The sequence below is a fragment of the Anopheles cruzii genome, chromosome 2, assembly GCF_943734635.1.
Source record: "Anopheles cruzii chromosome 2, idAnoCruzAS_RS32_06, whole genome shotgun sequence".
Lineage (NCBI taxonomy): Eukaryota > Metazoa > Arthropoda > Insecta > Diptera > Culicidae > Anopheles > Anopheles cruzii.
In genome coordinates this window covers 53763106-53783185 of record NC_069144.1, presented here as the reverse complement: position 1 = coordinate 53783185, position 20080 = coordinate 53763106, and the positions used below count along the sequence as shown (strand labels likewise).

The following is a 20080-nucleotide window of genomic DNA, read 5'->3' as shown; positions in this document are numbered from 1 at the left end:
CAACCAGAAGACCCGCAAGAATATTAACATTTGGTTATCATTGTCGTTTACTAGCGGCACAAAGAAACCACGGAAGAAAGTTCGTCGACCCCGCGCCAAACCGGCTGCGGCACACGAACACGTGGCTCGTCCGAAGGGATTAGAGGAAAAACTGCAGGAAAAGTCCTACAAGCCCTCCCGAGTGCCCGATAGATCGATAGACCAGGACGTCCCCTCGAGGAGCTCCACATTCACTAAACAACCACCCAGCCACACTTTTACCAACCCTTCCCGTGCCAGGTTTCCAAGGATCGTTTGGCCAACTTTCCCCATCCGCCGGAGTCACGTGTCGTCGTGGGGCTGGAGCCTTAAAGAAGACGGGGCAATCCGAGGAAATATTTATGACCATATTATGGTAATTATTTGCCAACTCGTGCGACGAACCGTGTCGGGCGGGCTTTAGCGACCGTTCCTAACCATGGAACATTCGTCGCAATAGAAACAAATAAAGGTGACAGTAATGGAAACAAACACCCGAGGTGGTAGGGAGCGTGTCACAGTGCGGTCGAGGATGTTAATGAACGTTTCCATCTTCCGTTCGTGGTAGGTTAATTACGCTGAGTACTGGACCGGAGCCCGATGCCGGAACCGAAACAGATGGGAAATTCCAAGAAATCACCACGCGGAACGTCCTTCCAGAAGCCGAGGTCCTTTCCACTGCACTTTGCGATGGTCCACATACCTCTGGCACTCCCGTACACTAGCACTCCACATTTATGGGCCACTGTTGTTGTTAATATTTCAACGCCAACACGGTGCGCCGCTGGTCGTAATGTTCAAGTTGATGGCGGCGATGGGGCGACACAGTAGGTACCTGCTCCAAAGCAAAACGGTGGTGGACGGTGGCCCACGTGGCCGATTGCTAGCAATGGCCAGTTGGAAAGCGCGACACACTGAACGCACGCAAAGCTGTGTGCTGGCTGGAAACAATCAAGATTGATGGCTGCCGTAGGCCACTTCCGTCTGGGGCCGGCATTTCGCGGTACAAAAAATATGTCACCCATCACCAGGCGGCCCGTGTGCTCCGGTTTGGGGCGTCCAGTCGTTGTCCACTCGTCCTGTGGCTGGTCACAGTGTGGGAATGTAAATATGTAATCATAGGAAATAGTTTTTCTCTCTAATCTCCATTATTATGTGCGATAGATTTGATGGCGCTTTATTCGAGCCGTCACAGCGGACGATGGCGCGTGGGCTCTCCCGGCGTAAATTGAGCTGTAAGGCTTTGTTTGTCAAGTGGACACCAACATCGGAACGCGGGATAATTAAACGTTTTGGAAAAGGGTAGGAATGAGTAAATAAATCACAAACCAAACAATGGTATTCAGCATGAATTTTGCCACTATCTTTTGTAATGCTGTTTGCTTTAAAAAATCTTTAAGAAACAATCCTTTCCTCTCAGAACTTGTTTATCAAAGTACTTTGAAGGAACTCTCCAAATTCCACTACTCGTTAAAAAGCAATAACTTGTTGAACTGACCGTAATTTTCTTACGATTTGACGAAATAGTTCGCCGAAGGAAGATGAAGTTTTCCTAGTAGGTGGTAGTAACAATGCAAATGATAGTTGTCACGTTGCTAGTCCTAACACCACTTTCTATGACCGCAAACAAGAGGTCGTTCGTTCAAAAATAAGAAATAGGTAATAACAATCACACAAAACGGATGGCTATGAGACAACAGTCAGATGAATTTATGCACAATATTAAACACTGAACCAATAATGATCATGGCAATAACCTCCTGTTTACTTGTTTACCATCGGTCACCACCACACTGCGGTTGAAACAGTAATCCTTTTGCCCCTAGTGATAGTGATTTCGAATTAATGAAATAATCGACCGCAACCGGCGACAATAAATCCAGCCCAAGTTTTGTGCATCGTTCCGCTCCGACACAGACTATAGCACCGCCGAAAGGACAACAGTGTTCGAGAGCTGGGATTGCATCGTGTTCCAATATTTTTTTTTCAATATCCGTGGCAACCGACCACGAAGGAGCCTGCCGAAGATTCGGCATCCATCACGTGGCGTGGCCACGTCTTCGAACAATAATAAAGCCAATCGAAACCGGTACTTCCGCTTGATCGATAGTCGGCGTTGCGTGTATCCAGGGCTTCGCCCGAACCCGACCAGCGGCTTGGAGTTTCGTGTAGCGTCGTGGTCCGAACCCCATCCTAACCCTTCAATGCTAGTCCCGTTTCAAGAGTTCTGCTGTTCGTTCAGAACTATGGTTGCAAAATCTAAATATTAAAAGTTTAAGCTAAGTTTCAAATGATTTGGTAATTTGTTGAATGTAGAGGGAACAATGATCTTACATAAATTCTAAGTCCCTGTAAGGACAACTTACACTTTGGGGCACGTGGCCATGGCTAGGCACAGCGAGACGTCCTTTCCGTCGGCCAGTGCCGCTTCAGTTAACGCCCGACCGTCGGAAAGAAAAGACGGTCTCTCGGAACCGGAGTTCGTGCAAGTGTAGTAAAAGAACCGTCTAACCGTGACTGAAGTTCGCGAATTTGGATCGTGGATTGTGTATTACTGGCCATCAACTTGAAGTTTTACCGAATTCTCCCATAAAGGATCTACGAGCGAACTACGAACAACCGAGATTTTGAACCAATTCAAAAGCAGTGCGTGCGTGCATGAGGCGTAGGGAGTTCGGGTGTATTTTCGCGAAACCGAAGTGTTGTGTGGCAAGCAAACGCATTTGAAGAAACACCAGGAACGTATCCTGGAAACCGACCGTCTTTTGTCGTGCTCGTCAGCGGTGGCACCTGAACGCTGCTGAACCGGAGTGGCAATGATCGATGACGATGAGGACGACTACGAAGGATACTGTGAGTGGCTATCGAACAGAAACTAGCAAATTGAAGAAAAAAGGATAGTTAAATGGAGAATACATTCGTTTGCCGGTCCCAAGCGATGCGGAATGTGTGTTGCTTTAGGGATGATAAATTAACAGTTCTTATTGGTTTTCACCACTTAAAAATAACCTGAAGTCGAAAGAGCTTTGAATTTTTGTAAAACATTTTTTGGTGGAGCAATTTGCACTTATTTTAATCATTGCGATCATAAGGTGTGCTTTTAGTTGACGATAATTCCTGCTTGAGAGTCGTCGATGATGTTCGACGCGCTATGTTCACGATTTGTTCGGTTCAAGTGATGTGTTAATTTGTCATCCATTTTCCATCGTAAATGATTTTCAAACGCCTCTTTGTGCAATCTCTTTACTTAATCCTACTTCTACTGTTTACTGGTTTACGTCAACCTCAACAGTCTTGCGCCCGGCCAACGAGTACAACATCAAGGAGAAGATTATCCAGGCCAACCAGGAATCATTCGCGATACCGACGCCACCATCCCCGCGCCATCCTGCCAACGGCGAGCGGCGTGTCACGTTCCGGGAGCAGCTGGTGGACTACGAACCGGATGAGTACAGCAGCGAGGACGATGGCGGGTATGGCGGTGGCGGTGGAGGAACCGGTGACCAGCGTGATGGGCGCACCGGAAGTCGCCGAAGAAACCTGGCCGTGATCGAAACGGTCGCGGACGTACACCGGGACGCGGACGGCTCGCTGAGGGATGCCGAAGCGCCGGACACGATCATCGAAGAACTCCACCTGGAGGACGAACAGGAACACCCGGTGGATGGTGACGACGAAGGCGAGGAAGAGGTGGTCGAAGAGGAGCAACTAGACTACGACGAGGACGACGAGAATGGGGTCGGCGCGGGCGATCGGATCGAGAAACATAAGACTGGTGTCGAGGCGGAGTCGCTGGTAGTGTCGGAAAGTGAGGAGGAAAGTGCGGGTGTAGTGGAGGAAGTAGAGGAGGAGCAGGAGGTGGAGGAAGAGGAACCGACGGATGGGTCCAGCATGGACACGGAGATCCACAATCCGGAGAGTAGCGAAGAGATCAGCAGCAGCCCGCTGAAGACGTACCGCAGTGAGGCCGATTCCCGGTCTGGATCGGGTGACTCTCAGGCCGAGGATGGCCAGACCGGCGGGGGCACCACCGAGGTAGACGGGACACAAGATCAGTACGAAGATGATGCGGAACGGAATGACGGGGAAGCGGAACAGGAAGGAACGACATCCAAGGCTGACGGAGAAGGCTCCGACGATGATGGGGGGCGACCATTGGAATCGCACCGGACACGCCGCTCGGCGAACTGTCGGCGCAAGTGCTGCCGGCACAAGAAGTCGTCCGGCGAGAAGCTGCCGTACTACAACGGTTTCCGGTCGGAGTACGGACTGTCGCGCGAGGAGCTGGAGGAGAAGAAACGGCGCCTGGAGGCGCGCCGACAGCGTGTCCGGGAACGGCAGCAGCGCCGCACGGCGGAACAACGCCAGAAGGCAGAATCGAACGAGGAAGCGTTCTCCACCTGGCTGCATGGGAAGCTACGGAACTCGATCAACAAGCACCAGAACATGTACGACGTAAGGCAGCAGAGCGTAGGGGCTGCTGGCAGCAAACATCAGCAGCAGCAGCAGCAACAGCAGCAGCAGCTATTGCATCCACACCGTCGACGAAGGAACGCGGTCCATCAGGTACACCACACCATGCACCAGATTTCCTACGGCTGACAGTGGAGCGCTTTGCAATAAAAATTGAAGAAAGTATTTCCCATTCTTTCCCAACAATTCTACGAAGGTCGATTTGCATTTTCTTTTTCCATTAGCGCGTCGCAACCAACTAAGTCCATCATCGTGTAATCTCTAGAATACTGACCAAAAGTTACATGGATCGCGTTCGCATAACCGCCCAGCATCGAGTGTGATGCGCGTTAATGCTTCATTTGCATATCCAACGGTGCATGCGGATTCGGAAGGTAGCCCCAACCAAACACGTGGCTCTACTGAAGATGGCCACCGGCCAGTCACCGGGTCCCCGGCCCAGGCCAGCACAATGGGCCGGTATCACGCGATAGCGCCAGGCTCCAAAAGGCAAAAGCGCGTTAGCACCGGTCATCTGCTGCTAGGCCCGTACAAAAAAAAAGCGAAAGCATGGCTCTCATTGCACGCAAAGTTTACCTCTGGCGCAAGACTGCGGCCACGGGTTTTGCGGTAGCGAAAAAAAACAATCCCCGAAATCCTTTCGAGCCAACCAGGGCGAAGAGAGCTGCAGTACTTAGTCACAAAGCACTCAGCTGACCAACGGCCGTCCGTCAGGGTTCGTGCCGTTCGTTTCTACGGCAAAAGCGAGGGAAAATGGTTTTATTGGTTCACTACAGGACAGGTTGGGCAGGACACACGCATGACCTTTCGTTTCGATTCGGTCTTGATTGTTTGTCGAAAATGTCGTAAAAGCTAAGCGACGTGGTGTGCCCCTCTGATTGTCTGTGATTTTTATAACCACTAACGCTACAAAAAAGGGGCAACAATTAGCACCGCAATCGGGGGGAGGCGGACACCACGGCGCATTGCCACAATAAAATACACAACCAGAAATCTGCTTACAAAACCAGTTTATTATTGATTTCAGTACAATAATTCATTAGAACGCCGTACAGGGCGCGTACTACCGTATTACAAAGCCAACCGAAAAAAGATGTGATTTTATTCGCCATTCGCCACTTCATTTTCCCATTGGTTCCGATTCAGCGGTACTTCATATCTTTGTCGAGAGCAAAGATGGATTCCATGTTTTAAAAGTCGCTGTCCTAAGAGGTGAGTATTCTCTATCATGATGCATTCGTCCGTCCCTGCAACATCGTTACGTTTAATGTATTATTCGTTTTGCTACTTTTACACAGTGCATTATGTAAAGTATACAATGAAAGTTATTATTTACTGGTGGCGCTACCCTCTGATGCCTGGCCTCCAATGGACGATTAGACTCTAACCACACCGAGTGCCGAATTTCCCCCCCACAATTTCAGTTAAAGCTCAGTCAATTTCGTTTCTTTTGTTTTCCACGGTTCTAACCTAAACTGACCACACCGCCTTACCCAGCGCCTTACTCTTACGAAGGGTCATCTATTAACAAATTCAAATTCCGGTTCAAATTTCGAGTGTCACAAACGAGAAGTGCACTGCGTTGTGAGAGTTGAGCTGCAAAGGAACTGCGTGTCGTACTGCTTCACGCTGTTTGCTACTTCTCTTCTTCGTCACTTTCATTAGTCTATCACAAGGACGGCGAAGCGAACGCACAGGTGTAATTGCTGAAACTGGCCAGTCGCAGGCGCGAGATGATAATTAGTACAATGCGTATGTTCGTAGTGGCCACTTCTCGACCTTTCCGATGCACGTTAACGCTACATTACAAACCCGTAACGTGAGGCAACTTCATAGGAAAGCACGAGACGGATCCGCGCATTGAATGGTCTAACTACCGAGGGGGCTCCGCGAACCAATTACGGGTGCTGTTGCTCGCGCTAAGCTTCACTACAGTCGCGTGAGATATTTTATACCCTAACCGATTGCGTAATTGCTTTTCTCAAAAAGTCCAATAAAAGTTGGTTCACGTTCCCCTGACGGCTGTTTAGCCGGGCCCTTAAAGCATCGTCTCCACGAGACCCTGCGTTCGGCGTCCTCATCGTTCCGTCCTCTCCTTATGCTAAAGCTTATGTCTACCACTTTTATGTCGTATGTTCGTTCACCATTCTGGCGTGCAGAGAGCAAGACAGAAAATGGTGGTATAATTGCGTTAACGGGGTTTGCTAATGTTTGCTTTACATTTTACATAATACGGTCGCGTAATACCCATTGTAGTGGAGTACAAAACTTGATTTTGAAAACATTTCCCAAAACACATGTTACTGTACCCGGGCTCCGGGGGATTGGTTCTTTTGCTTACAGATAAAAGCGAACGCCTGGTTACGTTCCGGCGACTCCTCAAGGCTTGCGGATGCTGCTGGTACAGTGGAGAATGTGTGTTCGAAAACAATGGCACACAGCATATGGGTTCTATTTACGAATTGCTCATCCTGCTGCTGCTATCAAACTGGATCATCCCAAACCGGGCTCCCTTTGCTGCTGTTGTTTTATCGCATAATGTAGGCAATTTTGTTCACAGACGAATACCGTGAAAGGAAGACGATCGCGAGCCCTAGCAAAACCGGAGCCTGTTGGGGCCTGTTTTCTGTCGTGCAAGCGTGATGAATCTCTTAAAGAAAGCTCTGCCACCGCAACTCGGAGTAGTGTCTCGGAGGAATGCGGTTCGATACAAGCAACGCAACGCGCAACGTGGACGCCAAGCCGATCGTGCCCAGCACTGATCGTGACTAACGATTTGACCGATGATCACAGTGTCCCTTCAATGTCGCACGTCGTAGTGTCCTTTGTTCTTCTTTACGTAAACAGCGGCAGATGATAAAAATCGAATCCCCGGTAGCCGCGGGCCGCCAGCCAGATGTACACGACGTGGTACGCACCCGGCACGAAACAGATGAAGCCGGCGACGAAGAACACGGCCGCCTGTGAACCGTTGTGTGGTTCCGCTAGCGCGTAAGCGCCCATCGCTATCAGGCCGGTTCCGATGATGAGAAGTGCGGTCGCCGCCAGCACCGTGCGCCAGTTTTCCCGCACCTTCGGGTGCCGCCAGCAGTAGGTGTAGGTGTCGCTGGCCGAAAGGTGACCGTATTCCTGTATCAGCGAGTCGCTATCCCTGGAGGAGGTGGTATCATCGGTGTACTTTAGGTTTCTGCTATCGGAGCGCCCACGTATGTAAGTGTGTGTGAGTTTTTGTGTGTGTTCATGTGCGAAGGTTTTATGATGCCGGTGCGTACAAGTTAGCGGTGTCCCATTTGTTGCCGCCATCGACAGCGAATGATAACGAAGAGAAAGAAAGAGAGAGAGAGAGCGAGGACGAGAGCGAAATATCTCCACCGGAACCGATGAAACGGAAGCGATCCACCACCACCAACCGATCCGTAGGTCGTTACGTGTGGGTTTGGTTCAGAGGAACGAGGATGAATTACGGGTTGTCGGAATGTTAATGCAAGACAAAGGAGAGAAGAAGAAGAAAAGATACCAAAATACTAGTTTACCAGCGGTCTACGACAAGTAGCAAAGGGTCAGTCTCTGGTGAATCAGTTAAGAATCGTTTACCAGCGAAAGCAACAATAACCCGGAAGCGGAAGCATTACCTGTCCGAGCGACCCGCTCTTACCTTTGATCGTGAATTCTGATCGAAACATCGTCCGGCGAGCGGGCTTTGGCACGCATCGGCGTGCTAATGACGGTGGAGCCGTACACCTTGATCACCTCGTCCGTTTCCTCCTCGAAGGCATCGTGGATGGAGAATCTTTTGTTCGTGTCCTTGCCATTTGGTGGCCGGTTGGTGCCGTTCAGATTCATGTTCACGCCGCGATAGATCCTGTCCGAACTTGTTTGAGAATATTGGGGTTGGCTCGGATGGTTTTCGGAGGTCGGTCTGCCGAAACAGGAAGTTCACTTCCTTTCAGCGTTGCTAATCAATAAGAACGACGCGCATTCTTGGATCGGATGCAACGTATCCGCACTTATCGAGGGTTTTTACCACCAAGCGCTGTCTCGTTTAGGGTTCTTGTGTTTCTTGTCCACGTCCACTCGGACGGACCGAAAAATTGCGTCGATTCTGCTTTTCACCGTCAAATTCACTAGCACCTGCGGGGCAGGTGAGAAGTACTACGCAGCTCGGTGGTGAAAAAAACTCATTAACATTCGCAACACCGACAAACAGAGGCAGCTGACGACAAACCCGACTCCAGCACGGTGAGGATAATATACAGCTCTCAACAGGGCCCGGACAGATAGCTGGTTTCGGCCGGAGATTGCATTTTCGCGTTCCGTGGTGACACTGTTCTGTTCTCGGTTCACTTTGTTTGTCCCTGCAGACGATCCAAAAACATGGCGGACGAGAATTAATTGATATTTTAACGGAGGAACAAACAGGAAAACCATATATAGACGGCTTGTTTTCGCCTACGTACGCCTACTGAGTCCGAATCGACCGACTGTCAAATGGAGGGTGACGTTAAAAATAAAAACAACACACACACACACACACGGCCTTGACGGTTGGCGAGGAAATGGCCGTTGATCGACTTTTCGGTTGGTGTTCGTTGCAAAAGCCTCGTGATTGTTAGTTGCCACACATTAATTTAAAGAAAGCCGGTTAATACTACTTTTATCGTAAATTGAGAGATACCAACCCGGGCCATTTACGGCAACATATAAAATCGGGCCTCCAAACATTCGAACTTTTATGTCGACTTTCGCGTTATATCGATTATCGAGTGTCGATGAACCACACAGTCGGTCGGTTGGCAACACGGCCAACGAGCAACGGTTTTTCTTGTACCTCGAATGAAGGCGGTAAACACATCTTAGCGCGAACTTCGTTTGCAGATGCGTCAAGAAGAAATAAGTTTTTCCTAGTTTTTAAACGGTTGTTTCGCGGAAAATGAACTCGAAAGCGTAGGCTTTTTGTTGGCGTACAATATTTAGTTTAGATTTGTGTTACGAACGTAGCGAGCATCATGTCTAAGCAAGAGAAAGAACAAACAAAGATTGCCGCCAGGACGGCGCGTCTCAATCGTTTGATCCTGGGACGCCCCAGCAGCGATGCGGACCACGGCACGAGCGGTGCTTCAGGTCATGGTTCCACCGGGCTCGAGGTGGCTATCAGCCGGGAGGGTCTTTTGGATTCGTTGTTCGTGCTGTACGATGAATGCAGTAAGGATGTCATGAAGAAAAAGGACAAAAGCGTTGCTGACTTTGTTAGCAAATGTAAGTACAGGGTTGCTGGGACCTTTTAAATTATCCCCCTTCAATGGCTTTTGTTTTTCAGATCGCCCCATCATCAAAGAAACCCGTGGCTTACGTGTTAACGAAAAGGATTTCGATGTGAAAGTTCTCATTGGCAAAGGTTACTTCGGCGAAGTGCACGTAAGCATTGTTCTCAGTTTCCAATACGGCCAATTCCTTGGCTTATTTAACGGGTTTTATTTTCCACACACGTAGCTGGTTAGCGAACGGAGAACGGGCGACGTGTACGCGATGAAGAAAATGCGCAAAAACATTATCAGCGCGTCGCAGGTGCGGGAAGAGCGCAACATTATGGCCACACGGAGCTCGGAGTGGATCACTGCGCTGAAGTATGCATTCCAGGATCCGGAGTGGTTGTATCTGGTGATGGAGTATCTTCCGGGTGGCGATCTGCTAAGTCTGATGATCCGCGTCGGTGTGTTCGACGAAGAAGTGGCTCAGTTTTACCTGGCCGAGCTGACCGAAGCGCTGCACAGTTTGCACACGCTCGGGTACGTGCACCGCGACATAAAGCCGGAAAACATTCTGCTGGATCGCTTTGGCCATCTCAAGCTAGCTGACTTCGGTAACGCCACGGTGATCAATGAGGACGGGAGCGTGACGAGCATGACACCGGTCGGAACGCCGGATTACATTGCGCCCGAGCTGCTGCAAACCCTTTCGACCGTGGATCGTTCGGCAAACCACGGAAAGCACAATGTAACGTGCGACTTCTGGTCGATGGGCATCATCGGGTACGAGTTTGTGACGGAAGAGACACCGTTCCACGACGATAACGTAAACGAAACGTACTCGAAGATTGTCGCCCACTGCGAGGGAATGCTTACGAAAAAGCTCGTCTATCCGGCTCACGTTTCGATCTCCTCGCACTATCGCGATCTTCTCGATCGCTTGGTGACGGGTGTGGCGAACCGAATGTCCTACCCCGAGATCGTTCGCCATCCGTTCTTTGGTGATCTCAATTGGGACCGGCTGCGCTACATGATTCCACCGATCATTCCTACGGTGACCGGGGACGATGACACGTCCAATTTTGAGGAGGTGGATAAATCGGGCAAACGGCGTTCGGTGAGCGGCAAGAAACCGACCTACAATTTGGGGCGTGTGAACGATTTCTCCGGCTACGATCTACCGTTTCTCGGGTTCAGCTACGTGCACCAGGAGGCGGACGCGGGCGGTATCTATCGTGATACGGACGAGCACATGACTGCTGCCCGGTTGGCCGCGAAAACGAAGGAACAGGAACGCCGCCTGAAGGAGCACAGCGGCGAAATCCAGCGCTTGCAGCGCGAGGTGCTGGAACGTGATCGTAAGATCGCAACGATGTCGGTGCATGGAAAGATTCTCGATGAAACGAAGAAGGAGCTGGAAAGCATGAAGGATCTGTTGAAGGAGAAAACGGCCGAACTCGCGGCCAGCCGCACCGACATCCGGACCCTTCGTAACAGCCTGAAGATCGAGAAGGAGCAGCGTGTCAAGAACGACGCAGTGATCGCCGATGTGGTGAAGCAAACGCGCAAAAAGTGGGAAAAGGCCAAGCAGGTGTCCGACCAGAACTACGAGCGCCAGCTGGCGGAGAACAAAACGGAACTGACGGCCATCAAGGACAAGCTGCGCGAGGTAACGGGCGAGCTGATGTCTCGGCTGGAGGACTGCCAGCACCTTCAATCTTCCGTAGAGAACTACAAGAAGCTGCTGAAAAAGTCCAACGACAAGCTGCTGGCCGACAAGCAGACGATTGATCGCAACCACCAGGAGTTAATCTCGACGTACGATGCCAAGATTGTCGAGCTGCGCGGCAAGTGGAAGACGGAAAAGGAGCAGCGGGTCGCTGTCGAGGCGGAAGTTCGTGGTCTGCGCGACAAGCTGCAGGAACAGGCGTCGACGGTGAAATTTGCCGAGGAAACGCAACACAAGCTGGCGGATAACATTAAGCGCCGGATGACGATGCAGCTCGAGCAGAACAATATGCTACGCGAGGCGAAACAGTTCTCGGACAAGCTGAGCGAGGAGATGCAGAAGAAGTGCGAGGATCTGCGGTGCGAGATCAACAAGTTGCAGGAGCAAACGATCATTACCGTGCCGAACAGTAGCGTGACCAGCAGCCGGCGCAGTTCGCTCGTGTTCGAGCAGGAGTTCCGCAGCGCGAACTCGAGCCTGCTGGACATGCCGACGGTCATCGCAGCGGACGTTGAGGCTCAACTGCGCAACGATCTGATTAAAGCCCGGTAAGTGCTTGTCCTCTTTTTTGCCTCAAAGCAATAGAGTAGTTCGGTGATAGATAGAAACCCTTTGTCTGGCCCGGCCTTTCAGAGTGGACTAGCCTTAGTGGGTGCTGTGTGAGCGAGTGTAATTATTTGGCCTTTCTCTCTTCTCGTTTCTTTCTTTTCGTTCGCGGTGTTGTGTAGAGCGAAATTTTTCTATGTGCCTGTCTATCATTTGTAATGTTAACCAAATGAACTTAGCTAGGGACTTATTTATGCCCAGTGCAGATTGACGTTCAACAAATTGATTTTCTCTTAACCAATATTTTATTGTATACGATCTCTCATAGATCTCTAACCATACACTGTACCATTAGACTCACGTGTTGAGGTTTGAAGGCGGGTAAATTGCGAAGCTAGAAGCTTTTTCGAACTACAAATGTTGTGATTATTGATTGTAAATCAAATTTTGTAATGCTTATACAGTTACGGCGCATCCTTTCGACTATAAATCTTCTTAATTACCTTTTGAATTCTTTAGTTTTTGAAAATAGAACATTAACTTGTAAGAAGTTAGGCTAACTTAGTTAGACTAAGTTATTAGATAATTAGTTAGACTAAGTAATTATAGCTAAGGTACATAGCGAATTACCAACATGTTGATACCTCAGCCACCGTACCTCATTAGACTCGATTAATAGTATCCGTCCGATCGAGAGCTGTGTCTCTGGATAATAGAAAGCAGGTTGATTAGCCGATAAGAAGAGAAAGAAAAAAATGTTCTATTCTTCAATTTGATAGGTTTACGGCTAACGCTAGCTGTTAGATAGAGGCAGAGTAGACGATAGACAGATATTGGTAAAAGATGTGAGCAGTGTTTAAGCGTAGTTCCATATTGGCCATTGTATTATTGGAACCTTCCAAGGACAGAACTTGGCTCCCTAAGCCTCGCTCTCGGAATAATCGCTTGTTGCAAACTTTGTACGGCTGGTGTTTTGTACGTTTCCCCGTCTTTCTCCCTTCGCACCCGATCCTCGCTCTAGGGAAAGTGAATGTGAGCAACGTAAGCGTGCCGAAAACTTGCAGGAAGTCGTTGGCCGCCTGGAGAAGGTGATCGACGAGCTGAAGACGGCCGGCGGTGGCTTGGGAGCGGGAACGCTACTCGAGAAGCAGAACGAGCGGCTAGAGGATAAGCTAACGGCCATTCGCGAACAATCGATACTGGACAAGCAGTCCGCTCGTACGGCCAATCTGACGCTGTGGAAGCAGGAGAAGGAACTGGACGCACTGCGGGGCGAGAAAAGTATTCTTACGCGGCGCATGGAGCAGGCCGACGAGCGGGTGACGCGCATCCGGCACGAAAAGGAGGAGCTCGAATTTAAGCTGCGGCAGCAGCATGAAACGGTCGCCCAGCGTGACAAGCAGATCGAGGAGCTACGCAGCGATCTTGGGGCGCTGAAGACCGAACTGCGAAAGGAGCGTGAACTGTGGAGCAGCTCGGAAAAGGATCGGTTGGCGGAGAAGACCGAGCTGATCGAGTGTGTGTCCAAGATACAGTCGCTCGAAGAGAAGCTAAAGGAGGGCCAACAGAAGCAACAGGCACTGACCGAACGGACCCGCTTGCTGACGGTCGAAAACGGGCGGCTGGGACGGGAACTGCACGAGGCGCAAGACGAACTGAACGATGCGCAGGAAGCGAACGAACAGCTCGAACAGCAGCTGGCCAGTGTAACGAAGAACTTTAGCATGCTGAAGGGTGCGTGCAGCATTACGGAGACTCAGCTGACCGAGCTGGAGGCGCTACTGGAGAAGGAATCGAGGCGCGTCCGGGAATGTGGCGAGCAGATGGAGGGGCTACGCAAGCGCATTGCCGACCGGGACGCAGACCTGGATTGTGTTCGGCAGGAGCTGCAGGAGGAACGGTCCTGTAAAACGTTGAGCGAATCGCGTATGAACCATCTGCACGGCGAGTACGAAGAGTTGCGGCGAAAGTTTGAGCAACTGCAGCACAGTATGATGGCACAGCAGCAGGAACTGATCGACAAGACGAGCAACCTGTTCGAGGTGCAGGAGCGGATCGAGCTGTTGAACCACGACGCGGACAATCTGCAAAAGGTGGTGTCCAACTACGAGCAGGAACACTTTATACTGAAGGAAGAGAACTCGCGCATCCTGACCGATCTGTTTCTGGCGAAGGAACACATCACGCAGCAGTGCAACGAACTGCGCGAGCAGCAGAATGCCCTGCGTCAGCTGACAGGTGAGCTCGATCAGCTGCAGCAGGTGCTGCAGGAGCAGAAAGCCATCTACACCGAGCGGGACATTCAACGCGACGGGAAGATCGCGCAGCTCGAGAAGCTGGTCGAGTACCTGCAGGGCATGGTGAGGGAGCTTAACGAAAAGAAGAAAAAGAAAACTTTGGCCGGCATCATCTTCGGTACGTCCTCATCATCGTCGACCGAACGAAAGGAAAATATGGCTCCGAATGCGGCCAACGGTACCATCGAGTCATCCGCCGCCTTCCGGAAGCTGCAGGACGAACTCCAGAAGGAGCGGGGTCGCACGAATCAGCTGAAGGAGCAACTGTTGAAGGCAAAAACTGACCTCATCGTAGCCACGCACGGTTCGAAATCTGCCACAACGACCCGCAAACAGCAGAAGGACGACGGCGAAGATCAGCCTGCAGCCGGCACCACCGCGACGGGCGGGCATCGAACGCTGCTAGAAACATCGCAGAGTAAGAAGCGCCATTCCGGCCAAAAGCGCCACTCTGGCCAACCGAAACAGCGGCAGAGTGGAGGGACTGGCAAACGGGATGCCAACGGAAAGGCGCACACGTTCGAGATGAAGGTCGAGAGCAGCAGCTCCGGCAGTAAGGCGGGACCGAAGCGCCCGAGTCTGGTGTGTGGGGTCTGCGAGCGAGAAATCTTCGCTGGCCACACGTACCGAAAGTGCACGGATTGTGGCATGTCGGTGCATCGGGAGTGTCGCTCTTCGGTGCTCGGTAGTTGCGGTCAGCAGGACGAGGACCCTGCCGACGTTGGCGTTGAAGCGCACGAATCGCTGGATGATTTTGCCGACGAGTTGCTCGGAGACGTGGGGAACGAGGAAAATGATGATGATGACGGTGGCCAGTCGGCAGCGGCGGCCCCCGATGGTCGGAAAGGTTCGATCGTTTCGCTGTCCAGTGCGGAGGAGAAGGCAGATGAGGATCGGTACGTTGGCGATTTACTGTTCAAAACGAAGCGCCTCGAGCCGCGGCTGTACGTTAACGACATTTACGAAGTTAGCGAGAAGGCAGTGCTGTTGGGTAAGTTTGTGACTTTTTATTCATTTTGCAAAGTGTTTTAATGGCTAACCTTTTTTTCTAACCTCTCTTACCTAGGTTGTGACACGGGACTGTACTCCTACCATCTGGACACCTCGGAGCTGGTGCACATTCGCGGCATTTCGAATGTGCGCTCGTTCGCCGTATCGCACGCAATTCCTAAGGCCATTCTGATCGGTTCGGAGGGCGAATATCTGTACCAGTGCGACCTTCGCCATCTGCAGAATCGTGCCCATGCCTCGGCCTGCCTGCAGCCGAAGCTGGACTCGTTCGTGCTCGATCTGTCCATCGCCAATCGCACGCACAGCGAACGTTGGCACATCGTGCGCATGATGGACGATCTTCCGGCCACCGGCCAGCTGTCGGAAGCGATCGCCATTGCGGCCACCTCGTCGCGTATCGTCATCCTAAAGTTTGACGTGCAAGCCGGTCGATTCAAGCCGGTCCGTGGCCTTGACACCGTGCTGCCAGTCTCGTCCGTGCTCTTCACCAAGGACACGGCGATTGTCGGATCGGACAAGTTCTTCGAGATCGACTTGCGCACGTACGTGGCGGAAGAGTTCCTCGACATGTCCGATGCGTCCCTGCGTGACATTCGCTCCTGCGTACCGTTGGCCGCGTTCCGCATCAACAGCCAAGAGTACTTGCTGTGCTACCGCGAGGTGGGCATCTTCGTCGACGATTCCGGGTGGCGGTCGCGACCGGACAACATTGGCTGGGTGCAGGACCCGGTCGCCTTTCACTACCGCGAATCGTGCCTGTTTGTGGCGCACGCCGACTGCGTGCAGGTGATGTACATCAGCAAGTCGTACACGAAGGACCTCGCGTGTCGCCAGTCGCACGTGGAAGAGGAGCGCCGTGCGTTTGTTAGCTTGCGTGAGGCGCCCCGTCTGCTGGCGCCGCTACAGTTCGCACACACTTCACTGTACGTGGCGTGCGAGTGTGGCCCGGAGCGGGAACAGGAGATCGTTCTGCTCGACGGTATGAAAGCGCTGCGGACGGTAGGTTTCAGAGGATCGCTGGAAACGCTCTCGTCACTCGCTAGCATACCGGCGCCGGTACGCCGCAGCCAAGGCTCGCTGTCCACAGCGCAGCGTGTGTAGCAATGGCAACACCCGGCGCCCGGTGCGTTTGCGGACTTGGGACCACATAGTTGGTCATAATCAGACAACTGCTTAATTAGTATTTACTTATTTTCATTTTCTAACTTTCGTGCCCTTCGTGGTCTCTCATGCTTCTAAATTTCGATTTATATTTTGTGCTATTTAATTCCCGTTTGGCGCCATCGGGAATGTTACTTAATTGAACAACGAGTCGAATAAAGACAAGATATGCTGAAACGATTCTTATACGACGCCGGACTAATCGTTCCCTTTAGCCTTAAAGTTATTCTGTACGATGAAAATAAAATGGATTGTTTGTGGAGTAACATTTACACAGTTGGCCTTATTCTGCAGCATACCGACTCGCAGGGCGAATCCGTTCCGAGATAGGCGGAAGGCTACGTTCTAGCATTTTGTAGCGAAAATAAATGAAAACACCCAGAAACCCAACCGAAGAGCGTATCGATTTGCAAAGCAAATGTATTTACACCTTACGGTTAGAGACGCCAAATCATCGGTAAATCAATCCGTTCCTCTTCACAGCCTTACTTGACCGGCTTCATCTGCCAGAGTCCATCGTTGAGATAGTGACAATTTTCCACGCCCACACCTTTGTTGCATTTAGCTCTGCGCGGGGGAAGATAAGAGGACACAGAAAGGTAGCGAAATTAATGACCGTTCCGGTGTTTCGAATGTTTTGCCGCTTGCTGCTTACATATCTTCCGTCGACATGGTCGTCTGTCCGATCGCCAGGGCGTGCTGCTTGCCTTCAGCCATGATGGCTACCACCGTGCCCTTCTCCACGGGCGTCATACAGGCGCCGGGGGATGTCAAACCCGGACACATTATGTTGGCGCCGCTTAGCACGAACCGTATGGCACCCTTGTCGACCTGTTCCATTGGCAGGAAGAAGGGAAAGCGGTGGAATAATCGCAGCGTTGGCATCCATAGGCCGTCGCGGTGCCGAAAGAAAACCTGCTCGCCGGTGCCGTTGAGTAAAATCTCTATGTGATCGTGACTGAAACGAACGAAAATGGGTTTACGTGCGGACTTGTCGGATGTGGGTCATTGCGCTCCACCGGGACACACTTGGGCACGCACCATTTCACTATCCGAAACGCATCCTTCTTCGGCAGTATGAGATCGATGTGACTCTCGATGAACGGAAACTGCTCAATCAGCTTGGTGCGAATGCCCTTCTGCACCGACGACTTCAGCTGTTGCACGCCGGAAATGCTTTCCTTTTCGTCGAACCTGTCGAAAGTACAGCGGTGGTTAGTACACCAGCAAATGGTCGGGTATCCGGCCCAAACTCGGGAATCTTTAGTCACTTTTTAAACATTGTCGAGCCGGTGTCCTTGCGTCGTTTCTCGTGGGTTAAAGGAGAAAAGTTCCTAATGTGCAACTTTGGTTCGGCTTTTTTGTTTGACACGCCGAGCTGTCAAAACATTCATGCTCGGTTGCCACACGCACACATCTTTGCCGGTAGATATGGATTAAATTCACAGGCATGGTCGTTAGAATAGGCGAACGGGGAAATGTTTTTTGATTATTGAAAAAGGCGTGTAATTATAATTGGCATCGCGTGTGTTCATGGCATCCGACGATGATATTCAATTGAATATTAAATGAATATCGTTTTGAAACAATTAATTTTTCAATCCAACTGTTTGGATTATTTGGCATCGTTTAAGTTTCTTTGTACAACAACGTATATCAAAACTTAATTAGTTTATAAAAAATTTGCTCACTTGCCCGTTGATTAGGTTCTATGGTTGCACTAAACATTATTTATTGTTCGTTTGTCGTTTTTGTAGTTTTTGTGAACCTTTGTGCTTTCATTTCGATTGTTCCGTTTCGTTTACAGATAAGAATAATATATGAATAATATTTGAACTCATGGTTTTGTGGTATAATTTTATTGAATTAATTTTTTTTCAAAGAAACTTGAGTTGTAATTCGAAACGCACGTGGTAGAAGCCTCAGAATTAGTTGTCAAACGTTCTTTCGAATGAAACAATTTTGGTTCGATGATTCAGGATTTTACCGGAACTCTCGGATGGTAACCCTCAAGCCACGATATCGATAGCGGCAGTAAAAGGAGTTTCGTGCTTTGGGGCTTATATGGATCATGCTTATCTCACCTTCTCCATTTAACACAGCTTCAGCAAATCGTCCTTTCGATTCTAGAAAGCTGTCCCTGCAGGGGGTGGTGGTGGATAGAATGAGCTGGTTCTCACAAGGTTCTCAGTACAGAAAAATGCAAGGTTCATTTTCTTTTGCAAGGTTTTGTCACCTCCTTCTGTCTCGGTATGAGCTTGTTTTTTTTTTGTTTTATTCATATCACTCTGGTTTCGGTATGATCGGTTTTCGTTGTGCTGGCTTTCGCCCTGACTATGCTTTGCTGTACAAATATCTCATCACAGGGGTATCGGGTCGTTTCGTGGGCCAGATCAGTGTGGGGCTATTGGCAGTGGTGTGGATCGGTGAATTTGGGGGTCGGGAAGCTGACCGCTTACTGTAGGCTGCGTGCCTTCGCTTCGGCGACGGCCTGCAGGTGCTCCTCCTTGGCCTTGGCGACCTCGGGCGTGTCCTGCACCGGTTCGGGCAGGGCAGCGATCTCTGCTGGCTGCGAGCGGGCGATGGCCAGAGCCGGAGCGGCCGCGTACCCGTAATGGGTGATCGGGGCGGCGGGCAGGGCGTACGACGGTGCCGCGTAGGCCAGGGGAGCGGGCGCAGCGTACTGGGTGTAGGCAATTGGTGCACTGTGGGTGTAGGTCGAGTACGAGAAGGAGGAGGGAGCCTTCAGCTCGATGGCGGCGGCCGGAGCGGCAGCGTACGTGGTGTAGGCGAGGGGTTGCGTTGAGTAGGCGAAGGAGGCCGGAGCAGCGATGGCGGCGATCGGGGCGATCGGGGCAGGTGCCGAGGCAGCGATCACTTCCGAGTCTTCCTTCTCGGCGGCAGCGTTGCGCAGCTTGGCACTCTCGATCGCGGCCATATGGTCGGCCTTGGCGGCCGCTACCTCGGGCGTGTCCTTCACCGGCTCGGGGGCGATGCGCGTCTCAATCGGAGCGACCGGCAGGTTCGATGCGGCCACCCGGAATCCGTTGAGCGCGTCCGCGGTGTACGCCACCGTCTGCAGCTTGTTCTCGGGGTCCACGTAGCTGTAGGAACCGCGGGTGATGCCATCGAGCGACTTAGACTCCGCCTTGGCCGACAGTCCGCCGTTGTATCCATACGAGTACTGGCCGAGCTCGTCCTGGGCGTGGTACTGGCTCGACACCTCGACCGCCGGCAGCGTGGCCAAGTACGTGGTCGGGGCAGCCGCGTAGAACGCCGGGTGGCCGCCGGCCGCGTACAGCAGGGTCGACGGGGCAGCCGTGGCGATGGCCAGCAGGGACGAGACTACGACGAACAGTTTCATATCTGATACGGGAGTGACACGGTTGCAGTTGGAGATTGCAAATCGGAAGCGCTGCTGGATGGTTGGACCACTCAGTACTCGCTCGAGTCGGAGGACGGAACACGATTGATGCTGTGGACGTTAATTGGGCGGCGTATTTATAGTGCGACGTTCTGGTGGCAGGTTCTGGCGGCCGTATGCCCAAAGCCCAAAAGCGACGCCCCTACTATCCTGCGGGATGTACGCGAAGCGCACC

At 51.4% G+C, this 20080-nt stretch overlaps 5 protein-coding genes across 6 annotated transcripts; 2 read left to right on the top strand and 3 right to left on the bottom strand.

Moving 5' to 3' along the window:
• The first annotated feature begins 2834 nt into the window (after positions 1-2834).
• On the top strand, positions 2835-4620 carry LOC128266971 (uncharacterized). The gene is made up of 2 exons (XM_053003760.1): positions 2835-2871; positions 3311-4620. Exons 1-2 carry the CDS (start codon positions 2835-2837, stop codon positions 4618-4620), a joined length of 1347 nt encoding a protein of 448 aa, XP_052859720.1.
• A 920-nt stretch (positions 4621-5540) lies between these two features.
• Positions 5541-8512, bottom strand: LOC128277691 (transmembrane protein 134). 2 transcript variants are annotated; one of them, XM_053016188.1, is made up of 2 exons: positions 8147-8512; positions 5541-7681 (listed from the first exon to the last, which is right to left on the bottom strand). In XM_053016188.1, the coding sequence occupies exons 1-2, from the start codon at positions 8332-8334 to the stop codon at positions 7327-7329; spliced, it is 543 nt and encodes a 180-aa protein (XP_052872148.1). In that variant the 5' UTR covers positions 8335-8512; the 3' UTR covers positions 5541-7326. The 2 variants fall into 2 exon arrangements, with proteins under 2 accessions (XP_052872148.1, XP_052872150.1); XM_053016190.1 differs by having other exon boundaries at positions 5541-7642.
• A 985-nt stretch (positions 8513-9497) lies between these two features.
• Positions 9498-16421, top strand: LOC128266969 (citron Rho-interacting kinase). Its single transcript, XM_053003759.1, has 5 exons — positions 9498-9747; positions 9809-9906; positions 9982-12014; positions 13034-15300; positions 15376-16421. Exons 1-5 carry the CDS (start codon positions 9498-9500, stop codon positions 16419-16421), a joined length of 5694 nt encoding a protein of 1897 aa, XP_052859719.1.
• Positions 16422-16761: 340 nt separating this feature from the next.
• Positions 16762-17838, bottom strand: LOC128267827 (malignant T-cell-amplified sequence 1 homolog). Its single transcript, XM_053004764.1, has 4 exons — positions 17753-17838; positions 17523-17675; positions 17137-17439; positions 16762-17048 (listed from the first exon to the last, which is right to left on the bottom strand). Exons 1-4 carry the CDS (start codon positions 17761-17763, stop codon positions 16967-16969), a joined length of 549 nt encoding a protein of 182 aa, XP_052860724.1. The 5' UTR covers positions 17764-17838; the 3' UTR covers positions 16762-16966.
• Positions 17839-18841: 1003 nt separating this feature from the next.
• On the bottom strand, positions 18842-19895 carry LOC128277956 (cuticle protein 19.8-like). Its single transcript, XM_053016570.1, has one exon. The coding sequence runs from the start codon at positions 19843-19845 to the stop codon at positions 18937-18939; it is 909 nt and encodes a 302-aa protein (XP_052872530.1). The 5' UTR covers positions 19846-19895; the 3' UTR covers positions 18842-18936.
• Positions 19896-20080: the final 185 nt, after the last annotated feature.